At 38.0% G+C, this 12,964-nt stretch overlaps 1 protein-coding gene across 2 annotated transcripts in view; it reads left to right on the forward strand.

Annotated features, from left to right (window-relative positions):
* CD109 (CD109 molecule) overlaps positions 1 to 12,964 on the forward strand; it is a 128,889-nt gene that overhangs the window by 96,810 nt on the left and 19,115 nt on the right. For both annotated transcript variants that reach the window (XM_082729753.1, XM_082729754.1), the window contains exons 24-26: positions 5,615 to 5,696; positions 8,044 to 8,272; positions 11,669 to 11,834. In XM_082729753.1, the coding sequence (XP_082585879.1) occupies positions 5,615 to 5,696; positions 8,044 to 8,272; positions 11,669 to 11,834 (477 nt within the window). The remainder of the gene's footprint in view (positions 1 to 5,614; positions 5,697 to 8,043; positions 8,273 to 11,668; positions 11,835 to 12,964) is intronic.

Below are 12,964 nucleotides of genomic sequence, written 5' to 3' on the forward strand. Positions count from 1 at the left end.
CTGGGTGGCTCAGTGGGTTAAGCCTCTGCCTTTGGCTCAGGTCATGATCTCAGATTTCTGGGATCAAGCCCCGCATTGGGCTCTCTGCTCAGCAGGGAGCCCACTCCCCCTCCTCTTTCTCTGCCTGCCTCTCTGCCTACTTGTGATCTCTGTCTGTCAAATAAATAAATAAATAAATAACATCTTAAAAAAAAAAAAAAAAAGAAAAACAGGAAAAATAAGTTTCAGAATTTTTTTTTTTAAAGATTTTAAAAAATTTATTTGGAGAGTGAACCAGAGAGAGTATGTGGGGTGGTGGTAGAGGGAGAAGGAGAAGCAGACTCCCATGCTGAGCAGCAAGCCTAACACAGGACTCAGTCCCAGGACCCTGAGATCAGGACCTGAGACAAAGGCAGGTGCTTAACTGACTAAGCCACCCAGGTGCCCCTAGGTTTCAAAATTCTGATGCTGCTCTGGGAGTCACAAGAATGGCTAGAAGCAATAGTGAAATTACTGAAAAACTAAAAAACCTGGGGAAGTAAGTTCTCGATCTCCGTATTCCATATCATACAGAGTAAGGACATTGATAATGATTACTTTTCTTTTAGTACAGAAACTATTTTTATCAGCTTTTTATCAGACAAAGTGAGTGATGGAGTCACAAGGAGCTGATTTTACTTCTTTTACTTATATGTAATTTTGACACTTGAGGTAAACCAAATCAAATTATGTTCAGGGTTTTTTTCTAGGTCTTTCTAGTCTTTCTATCAATAGTATTTTCTTTTTTTATATATCATAATATATATATTATATAAGATTTTATATATTTATTTCACAAACAGAGATCAAAAGCCAAGCAGAGAGCCCGATGTGAGGCTCGATCCCAGGACCCTGGGATCATGACCTGAGCTGAAGGCAGAGGCTTTAACCCACTGAGCCACCCAGGCGCCCCTGTTGACAGTATTTTCATCTTTATTATGATAAATAGTAAATATTTTACATTCATGGCTACTCCAAAGAAAATTCATGACCCAGGAAATGTGTAGCTTTTTTGGCCTTTTATAAACAACAGTTCATGGGTCATTATCCCAACAGTCTCTTGACGGCTTCTGTATTTTAATTTTCAGAAGTGTCTGTTAATTCCTATTATACTATTGCTTTCTAACTCAAGAGCTATTCACGAAACTATGATCTTCAGGCAATACTCTTATTTCCTCATAAACTTTTGGAGGAAAGCATCTTAATACCTTTTCCACCTATTATGAAAATTTCCAGCTGAGGTGACTACACTTGAATGTTGAATTGTGTTAACCGTAAACGTCACGAGTCAACGGTGTCTTTTACTGCTTGTGGAGTGGTTGAGTTGCAGGAGAAGCAGCTGAGGGTTAACGATGCATGGCTGATTTAGGTGAGGAAGGCTGTCTCACAGGATATTCCTACTGGGAGACTCATATAAGTTCCTTTCTCTATGTCCTGATTCTCTCCTTTGTTTTGCCATGGGAGCAGAGCTGGAGATTTGGAGTCTCTGTTTCATCTAAACCAGCTCAAGAAATGCACTCCACAACTGGAGATTGTCTGAGTCCTCTCCCCTCCTCCGGGCTGGCTGCCCCCAGTAGAGGAATGGTGTTAGTTGTTGATATTAATGGGGACTGTTGGAGGTCAGCCACCTGAGGGGTAATTTCCATAAGCAGTGATCTCATCTGCATGATCTCATCTCTCTGGTTTTACAATAACTCATACTTGGAACTGCAGTTGTTGACGTGATTTGGGGGCTTGGAAGCACATGGTCCTCTCTTTAGAAGCTGGTCGTCCTTCTCACAGAGACATTTCCTGTAGTGATGGGGGGTCCTGAAAGCTTTCTTTCCTTCTTTCTTCTCTCCTTTCCTGTCCTCTCCACCCCTCTCTCTCTTCCCCTTTTCTGTCAGATTGAGTTCACAGTTAAATTCTATCTGGTGGATTTAGTCCTGAACGGGAAACTGAAGGAGAATGTCTTGGACTCTTTCGCTAATTTCCTTTGTAAACACTAGAAAGTTTTTCTGCTTCTCCGTGAACCCTGACGGCCTCTGAAAAAGGAAGAGATTATATACTGGCTTTTTTTTTTTCAAGGTTTATGAAAACTAAAACATGTTGAAATGATCTAGTCTTAGTAATGCCTATCATTTTTTTCTATTCTTGTTTGTTTCCTTTTTTGAATATGTAGAACATTAATATGCTTCCCAAAGACCAACTTATTACTCTTTTTGTGAATAACCAACTTACTCTGTTCTGTGAAGGGTTATCTCTCCCTCCTGTACCCCTTCTCCCAACCCTTTGTGGGTAACTTCATTAATTTCTAGTTTTTTTTCCTCTCTCTCTGTGCAGAAATTAACATATGCATATATATTTTCTTATTTCCTCTTTTTCTTACACAAAAGGTAGTATACCATACATACTATTTTAGACTGCCTTTTTCACTTAAAAGTGCATGCAGGAAATCATGCTGTATAAGTTTAGAGGGACATCCTCATTTTTTTCACACTTGCATAGTCTCCACTTGTTTATGCACCACAGTTTATTCAACCAGTTTCCAATCTGGGGGTATTTAGGTACTTCCAGTACTTTTGCAATTACAAATAATGCTGCAGTGCATAATCTTATCATCTTCTGCATACATTTTTTTTATATATTGTTAGAGATATATCTTCAGGGTAGAATCCTTAAAGTTGGATTATTGGGTCAAAAGACATAAACACTCCCTTACACAGCACTTGTACTGTTCTGAGTTCCCTCTAGCATCGAACAAGGTATTGGTGTTCTTACAGCCGTCCCAACAGAATGGGTGGTCAGACGTGAATCTTTGCTAACAGGATGGGTGAGAAATGGTATCTCAGTGTAGTTTTAATTTGCATTGCACTTATTATGAAGTTGAACATTTTTCCATATATTGAGGTCCATCTCCCTTGGTTTCATTTGTGAAATGTTTCTTGTCGTTTGTCCATTTTCTTTCTTATAGGATTTTACTCTTTTTTTTCTAAACTTAAAAGGTACTTTATATAAGTATATGTATAGCCATGTAGTAGTAATATATAAATACATATAATTTATATGTTAAAATTAGGGACATTAGCCATTTTTCTGTGTGTGGCACATATTTTCTTCTAATTCATCATCCTGTGTTTTGCCATGGAAAAGTTTAAAATAATTTTTTATGGTCCTATTTATTACATATTTTCTTAAAAATTGGGAGTTAGAAAGCCTTTTCCCATGCCTGTGGTACCTCTTTTTACTGAGGGCTTGCCATGTAAAAGGTGCTGTGCTCTGTGCTGAGGACTTTTCATACATTAACTGAAGGAGCTCTGTGAGTTAGCGGGAAACAGCAGCTTTGGAGACCTAGACCTTGGCTATGTCTGGTTACGGAAGTTGACTAGTTTCTGGCTTCAATACCTCCCAACTGCATGACCTTGCACTTGGTGTGTTATGAGTTCCAGTGTCCTCATCTCTGATGATGTTATCTCTAAATAGCCTTTACATCCTAGAGTTGTGAGAATTACCTGGGTTCATACATGTGAAAGGGTTTTGAACAGTTCCTGACATACAATCACCGTTGGATCAAGATTTGATATTTAATTATTGTACCATAATATTTCAATTTTAAATATCAAGATTATAACCCCATTCTTTAAATTAAAGCAGAATTCTGACATCACCTAAATGTTGTTTATATTTCTTTCTTTCTTTCTTTCTTTATATTTCTTTTCCTGTAGGTCTTAAAGATCACCATGACACAGTGTGTTGTTTTTTACATGCTTTGTCTTATTGCAGCTTTAATTAGATCTGGAGTTTCTGGGGAAGGGCTTAAGGAGGAAAGTTTGGGACATGGCAAGAGCAGATCAACTGTAATTTTAAACCATCAGTGCTCATGTTTTATTAGTTAAATATGAATTAATTTCTTATAGTTATTGATGCTTCTAAAATGTGGTATTCATAGAGTAAAACTTTTTTTGTTCCTAGAGTTTACTAGAGATTGAATTCAACATTTTGTAAATGCTTATGGTTGCCAGGCTTTATGTGACCATGCTGCAAAGTTCATACTGTGTGATGTCACCTGCCTATACTAGAATCTTGTAATTTTCAGGAATACTTGTGTTGGAAAAACTTTTCACTTTTTCTTCTGCTTGCTTTCTAATGATTAATTATTGATATTTCAATTTCATTTTTAGCAGCTTAGTTTGTTGTGGGTTGTTTGGTGAATCTTGTTGTGATCTCAGTCATTGGTCTTTGAGACCTACGTCCATTGCTTTTCAGATATGAAACACCTGCCTTATTTGCAGCCATTTATTTGCAAATATGAAACATCTGCTTTTATTAAAGTCACTATATGAGCCTTAACCCCCTTCTCAATTTACTTCTAAGGTGAGACTTCATTACCATTGCTGGCTTCTTCTCTCTTTTTTTTTTTTTTTTTAGAATTTGGAATTGATGTGGTGGCAGACAGGTTGGTTCTTTGGTTTACTTCAGTTGGCCATTGCCAAAATATTTTAAAGCTGTTGTCTTAGATTATTTAACAATTTTCCCATTCTGTTGCTGGCCTAAAAATAGAAATTATTTTTACTTTTTATTTTAGCCCAAAACTTTGATTTTGATACTCTAGATAGCATTTTTCTTAGGTAGCAAACAATTTTAGATGATTAAGCATGGAAACTATTGTAGTCAACCCTACAAAGTTAAATAAAACTTGGCCTTTAGTTTGTTACTTTCAAATTATTTATTTATTTATTTAGAACACGAGTTTGGGGAGGGACATAGGGACCGAGAATCTTTTTTTTTTTTAAAGATATATTTATTTATTTTTGTGAGAGGGACAGAGAGAGAGAGAGAGAGAGAACACACGAGCATGAGCAGTGGGGAGGGTCAGAGGGAGAAGCAGACTCCATGCTGAGCAGGAAGCCTGTTGCAGGACTTGATCCCAGGACTCTAAGATCATGGCCTGAGCAGAAGGCAGATGCTTAACTGATTGAGCCACCCAGGCACCCCCCCTACCTTTTTTTTTTGTGTGGTGCAAAAAGGTGATTTTATTAAAGCACAATGATAGGACCGATAGGTAGAAAGAGCTGCTGCAGGGAGAGAGAATTTTTTTTTTTTTTTAAGATTTTATTTATTTACTTGACAGAGATCAGAAGTAAGCAGACAGGCAGGCAGGGGGCGGGAAGCAGGCTCCCCACTGAGCAGAGAACCCAACTCGGGGCTTGATCCCAGGACCCTGAGATCATGACCTGAGCCGAAGGCAGAAGCTTAACCCACTGAGCCACCCAGGCGCCCCAGGAGAGAGAATCTTAACTTGCTCTCACAACCCTGAGATCATGACCTGAGCCAAAATCAAGAGACCAGTGGCTAGAATTGTTGTCTCTGTTTTGGTATTTTTCTGAATTTAGTTGGAGCTATCACAGGTCTTATTTTACAAATTCTGCTTGAAAAGTCTTGATAGTTTTACTCTCTCACAGCACTTAATATAGAAAATATTCAGTATCAGTTGCTGATTTGATATCTTCTTTCCCATTCTTTGTTTATGTTTCTGTAATATGAAATCATGATTAGAAACTTCCATTCATTTCAAGTTGTGATGACATTGATCATCTGTGCCCTTTTTGTCTGACAGGTTACCAGAGAGAACTTCTCTATCAGAGGGAAGATGGCTCTTTCAGTGCTTTTGGGAATGATGACCCTTCCGGAAGCACTTGGTAAGTGTGTTTTTGTTTTTGTTTTAAGATTTATTTATTTATTTGAGTGAGAGAGTGCCAATGAGTCCGGGGAAGGGCACAAGGGGAAAGAGAGTGAAACTTTAGCAGATTTCTCGCTAAGCTTGGAGTCTGACTCAGGAATTGATCTCAAGACTCTGAGATCATGACCTGAACTGAAACCAAGAGTCGGACATTTATGCAACTGAACCACTCAAGGACCCCCACTTGGTAAGTGTTTTTTACTAATAGAACAAATCTTTCAGGAATGGGCTCTTATTCAGGCAAAATGGCCATGAAACTGACAGATGTGTCCCTATGTATATGGGCTCATAGGTTGCTTTTCCTATAGCCTGTCTTTAAGGGAGATTTTCTTTTTTAAATATGGTTTTAAAACACTAACAAGTAAAATGTTTTTATTTAGAAAAGATAAGCTATAAATCCTTTTTTTGTGGGAAAAGTAATAAAAAATACTTTATGATGATGGTGCAGTTGACAAGAAAAACTGGTTAGAAATACTGAGTGATTATTACATAGCTTTTTTTGTTGTTGTTTATTTAATTTAATTTAATTTAATTTTTTTTTTTTTTTTTTTTTTTTTTTTTTTTTTTTAGAGAGAGCACGAGTGCAGGGGTGGAGGGGCAGAGGGAGAGGGAGGAGAGTGAGTCTTAAGCAGGCTCCACGCCCAGTGTGCATGGACATTTAACTCAGTGAACCATCCAGGCACCCCGACGTAGTTTTTTTCTTAGTTATACATGATCAATACAAATTTTGTATTAACGCAGTCAACATAGGTTTCTTTAAGGTTATTTTTTGTGAAAAACTGTGATGGAATTAAGTAATAAGCAACCAGATTTCCTCCAGAATGGAATTTCTGTGCGGCTGATTTTGGATGATTATTTTCTCTCCCTGTACTATTGTCAGTTCTTCATTTCACCCAGAAGATTAACTAACTGTAGCAGTCAGGTTGGACAAGGCACGTGGTGATAACAACCCCCTAATCTCAGTAGTTTAACAAGAGCTTCTTTCTTGCTCATGCTGCAAGTTCACTATTGGTCAGCGGGGGGCGCTGTAGTTCTTCCTCAGCAGACACCATTTCCCAGGACGCTCCTGGCTTACGCGAGTCTGGGAAGAGAAAGCTGGTGGACCCCTCACCGGTAATTAGGAGCTTCAGCCTGGGTGCAGCATTTCTCCTCACTGAATCATTGTCAGAGCAGGTCACATGGCCGTCCTTAACTTCAAAAGGGTGGAAAAGTGAACTTCTCTGCATACTCAAAGTAAAAGAGGATCAGCTGTTACTGAATACTAGTAATATTTATCACACCTCAACAGTTCATAGAATGAGACATATTGGCTTCACTTCAAATTCTCTTTTGGCCTGTGTCAGGATATAGATCCATAAATAGAAAGGTTTCAGTGTTTTATTGCTTGATGATCTTTTCACCTAAATATTTATTGTTCTGTAGCAGGCATTGCCTAATGTTTTCTGTAAAGGTCTGACAGTAAATATGTTAGGCATTGCAGGCCACATAGAGTCTCTGTTGCATGCTAATTCCCCTCCTGTCCGTCTGTCTGTCTTTCTTATCTCCCTCCCCCTTTCCTTTCCTTTTTCTTCTTCTTCCTTTCTCTCCTTTCCTTCCTTCCTTCCTTCCTTCCTTTCTTCCTTCCTTCCTTCCTTCCTTCCTTCCTTCCTTTCCTTCCTTCCTTTCTCTCTTCCCTTCCCAAACTATTCTCAGGTGGAGGGTAGTGGAAGGGACACACATGTAAACAGACACTAGGCTGGATTTGGCACAAGGACAAGATTTGACCAAAACAGATTTGGTCTGAAAGCTGTAATTTTCTGACTCCTGTCCTGCCGGAGAGAAATTATCCGTTTTTTCTAGTTAAGAGTGCTACAGTTTGACTGTGAACTATATGTACTTCATCCATGGCTTTAGGGCTAAGCCAAGTGTGTAATGGGATCTTCCTTGGTAAATACCTAGAACACTCCAAAAATGATAACCTTGGACAATTTAATTCTTTTGGAGTGTTGAATTCTCAACTTATAAAATAGTGAGGGGGGAGGCGCATGAATTAGATGACTTCTAAATTCCTTTCCAAATCTGATATTTTAGAAGTTGGCCTGGAATTTCTTGGCCATCCTCAAGTGGGAACCATGTCTACTAGCTCGGCTGAGATGTTTATGTTGCCTCCTTGTTGCCTTTTATCCCTTTGTTCCTTCTTCCATGATTATCCTTTTGTGAGTCTTTTGGTTGGGGAGAAATGTTACTGTTGGTGTTTTCTTGCTCAGTGTTATTTAGAGGACTTTATAAAGTGTATTTTATGCAGTTTTCCTCCTTTTTTCACCTAGGTTGTCAGCTTTTGTTTTAAGATGTTTCCTTGAAGCAGATCCTTACATAGATATTGATCAGAATGTGTTACACAGAACATATACGTGGCTTAAAGGACGTCAGAAATCCAATGGTGAATTTTGGGAGCCAGGAAGAGTGATCCACAGTGAGCTTCAAGGTGGCAATAAAAGTCCAGTAACGCTTACAGCTTATATTGTGACTTCTCTCCTGGGATATAAAAAGTATCAGGTACTTAATCTTTAATAAATGATGGATGGGAAATCACAAGCAAGTTACGTCTTGATGAGTCAAGAATGTGTCTGGAAACCAAAAGAGTTCTGCAATTTTACATCACATTTGAAGTCTGAGTTTGGGTACCTTTTTGCTTTGCCTTTGTGACCATATTCTAAAATCTGAGAATGAAAATATGAACCTGCTCTTTCAGAATAACTAAGAATGCTTTCTTGTATAAATGGCATACTTGCTATTGGTAAGATAAATCAATATGTATTTATCATTGAAAAGATTAGTTTCTTAGGGGACAGAAAATCCTTCAGAATTTGGGAACGTATCCTAGCAGATTTAGGTTTTGAAGAATTTTTTTTAATTTCTAAAATATCACGGAGTGATGACAATGTCTGCTAATTTAGTACAAAAGTATACCCACACTCTAACAATCATGTTAAAGGGGTGTGAATTCTGGATGAGAATGAGTATGCATGGAAAGTTATGCTAATGAACTTATTTTTGCTTCAGAACTGTTTCAGTGATTGATGCCTTTACTGCTTTAATGGCAACAACATTTCACATGATCAAAAACAGCCATTCTTCATAGTAAGCTCCTACTGTTTCCCTAGTCCAGTCTTAGACACATGAAAGATAAACTTTCCCTTAAGCTTAGAGGTTCAAAACATGAGATCAGATATGAATAATATTTTTCTCAAACTATATTTTGTGCTCACCTCCAAGTTCATGATATTCAGTGGTAGAAGCATTGGCAAATGTTCTACTTTTTATTTCTTATTCCTTCTAGGAAATGGTGCCTATTTACTCATAAAAACTGAAAAGCAGTGTTTTTTCTTTGTTTTTAAATCTTTCCTTTTAAAATCTTTTCTTTCTTTTTATTTAAATCCCGGGTAGTTAACATACAGTGTGATATTAGTTTCGGGTATACAACATAGTGATTCCACACTTCCATACATCACCCTGTGCTCATCATGACAGTCCTTAATCCCATCACCTGCTTCACCCATCCTCCTGCCACCTCCCCTCCGGTGACCATCAGTTTGTTCTCTACACTTAAGAGTCTGCTAATGGTTTGCCTCTCTCTTTTTTTCTTCTTCGTTCATTTGTTTTATTTCTTAGATTCTACATATGAGTGAAATCATACGGTATTTATCTTTCTCTGACTGGCTTGCTTCACTTAGCGTAACACTTTCTGGCTTCATTCATGTCACTGTAAATGGAAAGATTCCATTTTATTTTATGGCTGAGTAATATTCCATTGTGCACACGCATGCACGTGCACACACACAGACACACACACACATATCTTCTTTATCCCTTCATTAGTCGATGGACACTTGGGCTGCTTTCATATCTTGGCTGTTGTAGACAGTGCTGCTATAAACATTGAGGTGCACGTATTCTTTTAAATTAGTACTTTTGTATTCTTAGTGTAATTGCTGGATTATACGGTAGGTCTGTTTTTAATATTCTGAGGAACCTGCATACTGTTTTCCATGACTGTATCAGTTTACATTTTCACCAACGGTGTGTGAGAGTTCCTCTTTCTCCATATCCTCACCAACACCTGTTGTTTCTTGTGTTGTTGACTTTACCCGTTCTGACAGGTGTGAGGTGATAACTCATTGTAGTTTTGATCTGTTTTTCCTTGATAATCAGTGATATTTAGTTCATGTTTGTTGGCCATCTGTATGTCTTCTTTGGAACAAAGTCTATTCACGTCTTCTGCCCATTTAAAAAAAAATTTATATGAGGGAGAGAACATGTGAGCAGAGGAATGGACAGAGGGAGAGGGAAAGAAGCAGACTCCCTGCTGAGCACAGGCCCAAGTACAGACTTGATCCCAAGACCCAAAGATCATGACATCAAGAGCTGGATGCTCAACCAACCAAGCCATCCAGGTACCCTCCTCCACTTTTTTTTCTTAAAGCCTTTTTATTTTTAAGTAATCTCTTCACCTAGGATGGGACTTGAACTCACAATCCTGAGATCAGGAGTGCATGTTCCATGACCAAGCCAGCCAGGTGCCCCTCTTCTGCCCATTTTTAATGGGGTTATTTGGGTTTTGGGTGTGGATTTGAATCAGTTCTTTATATAGTTTGGATACTAATTCTTTATCAGGTATGTTGTTTGCAAATATCTTCTCCCATTCTGTAGGCTGCCTTTTAGTTTTGTTGATTGTTTCTTTGGTTTGTGGAAGCTTTTTATTTTGATGTAGCTCCAGTAGTTTATTTTTGCTTTTGTTTCACTTGCCTCAGGAAACATATGTAGAAAGAAGTTCCTACGGCCGAGGTCAAAGAGATTACTGCCTTTGTTCTCTTCTAGGATTTTTATGGTTTCTGGTCTCACATTTAGGTCTTTAATAAATTTTGAATTTATTTTTGTGTATGGTCCACTTTCATTCTTTTGCATGTGGTTGTCCAGTTTTCCCAACAGCATTTGTCAAAGAGACTGTCTTTTTCTCATTGGATATTCTTTACTGCTTTGGGGAGATTAATTGACCATATTGTTATTGCTGGTTTATTTCTGGGATTTGTATTCTCTTCTGTTGATCTAGGTGTCTATTTTTGTACCAGTACCATACTGTTTTTTTTTTTTTTAAGATTTTATTTATTTATTTGACAGAGAGAGAGATCACAACCAGGCAGAGAGAGAGGAGGAAGCAGCCTTCCTGCTGAGCAGAGAGTCCCATGCGGGGCTCGATCCCAGGACTTGAGATCATGACTTGAGCTGAAGGCAGAGGCTTCAACCCACTGAGCCACCCAGGCGCCCCCAGTACCATACTGTTTTGATTACTACAGTTTTGTAATATAACTTGAAGCCTGGAATTGTGATGCCTCCAGATTTGCTTTTGTTTTTCAAGATTGCTTTGGCTACTTGGGGTCTTTTGTGGTTCCATACAAATCTTTGGATTGTTTGTTCTAGCTCTGTGAAAAATGCTGTTGGTAGGGATTGTACTTTTGATGGGGATTGTACTAAATATATAGATTGCTTTGGGTAGCGAGGACATTTTAACATTATTTGTTCTTTTACTCCATGTGAGCATGGAATGTCTTTCCACTTCTTTGTGTTTTCTTCATCAGTGTTTTATAGTTTTCAGAGTACATGTCTTTCATCTCTTTGGTTAAGTTTATTCCTAGGTATCTTCTTCTTTTTGGTGCAATTATAAATAGGTATGATTCCTTCATTTTTCTTTCAAATGCAGTATTATTTTCAAAATGAATAGCAAATCTTTAAATGTCAGTGATCATCCTTGATTCCCATTGCTCAGGACAAAGTCAGATACTTAAACACACACTGAAATTACTTTTTGAATGAATGTTTGGAAATACTTTTTGTTTAAAAAATGTGTGGTAATGGGTTACTTTGTATAGTAAAACATATGTTTTTTTTTTCAAGCCTAATATTGATGTGCAAGAGTCTATCAACTTTTTGGAGTCTGAATTTAATAGAGGAATTTCAGACAATTATACTTTAGCTCTTATAACTTATGCACTGTCATCCGTGGGGAGCCCTAAAGCCAAGGAAGCTTTGAATATGCTGACTTGGAGAGCAGAACAAGAAGGTAATGCATGGGGTTGTTTGAGATTGTTAGACTACTATGCATTATGAAATATACAAAGTATGTGAGAAAGTTTTGTAAGCCAGATAGGAAGTTGATAACATTTACCTCTTCTGAATGGGATGATAAATGAAATGCAGATGAGATCAGATGAGTCTGACATGGCTGCTTCTGCTCTCCCTGTGTTTTCTAGAGAATTTCAGGGCTTGTGTGTTTCCTTGTTTTAGATATGTTCTGCCCTATGTCAGTTACCTTTTGAGCTCTTTGATACATACCATTTCTGGTTTGGTGGCCTTGAGTGGTCATTAGGACAAAAAGTTGTAGAGAGACTTGGGTTCAAATTCTAATGCTACTTGCTTTTCTGAGCTTCAGTTTTCCTAACTATAAAATGGGAATAACAACTAGCAAATGTTCAAAATTTGAACTAAAATGCTATTTAATAGAAATGCAAATGCTGAAAAATGCTGTTAGTGAGTTGGATGACTTTTTTTTTTTAAAAGATTTTATTTATTTATTTGACAGAGAGAGATCACAAGTAGACGGAGAGGCAGGCAGAGAGATGGAGAGGCAGGCAGAGAGTGACCTATAAGTACTGAGCAGAGAGCCTGATGCGGGACTCAATCCCAGGACCCTGATATCATGACCTGAGCCGAAGGCAGCGGCTTAACCCACTGAGCCACCCAGGCGCCCTATTTTTTTTTTTTTTTTTAAATGGGCTACAACAAGAAAAAAAGTGCAGGTGTTGCTACTTCCCTCTATGACCTCTATGGTTGGGATCCAGGTGTGTGTGTGTCTGTGTGCACGTGTGCACACACGTGTGAGAGAAACAAGGGTAGACAGAGATGGAGATGAGTGGGCAGAAATAAGTAATGTCCACTGATTTGAAGCCTTGTTAATTCAAGAAAGGATAAATGTTGAAAGTGCTTAGAGATTTTTTTAAGACTGTAAAAAACATCGCATTATTGTTAGCAGTAATTTAGATTGCATTCTTATTATCTTTACTGCCTTTTGCAGTGCTGGGCACTAGATTGTTACCTGGAGACTGTAGGTCTTGATATTTCTTCTCTGCTTGTTTAAGTGGTAGTTATTATTCCACCTGAGTGTGATCATCTAAAGAATAATATTTGAGCGGG

Source organism: Mustela nivalis (genome assembly GCF_964662115.1).
Source record: "Mustela nivalis genome assembly, chromosome: 5".
Taxonomy (NCBI): domain Eukaryota; kingdom Metazoa; phylum Chordata; class Mammalia; order Carnivora; family Mustelidae; genus Mustela; species Mustela nivalis.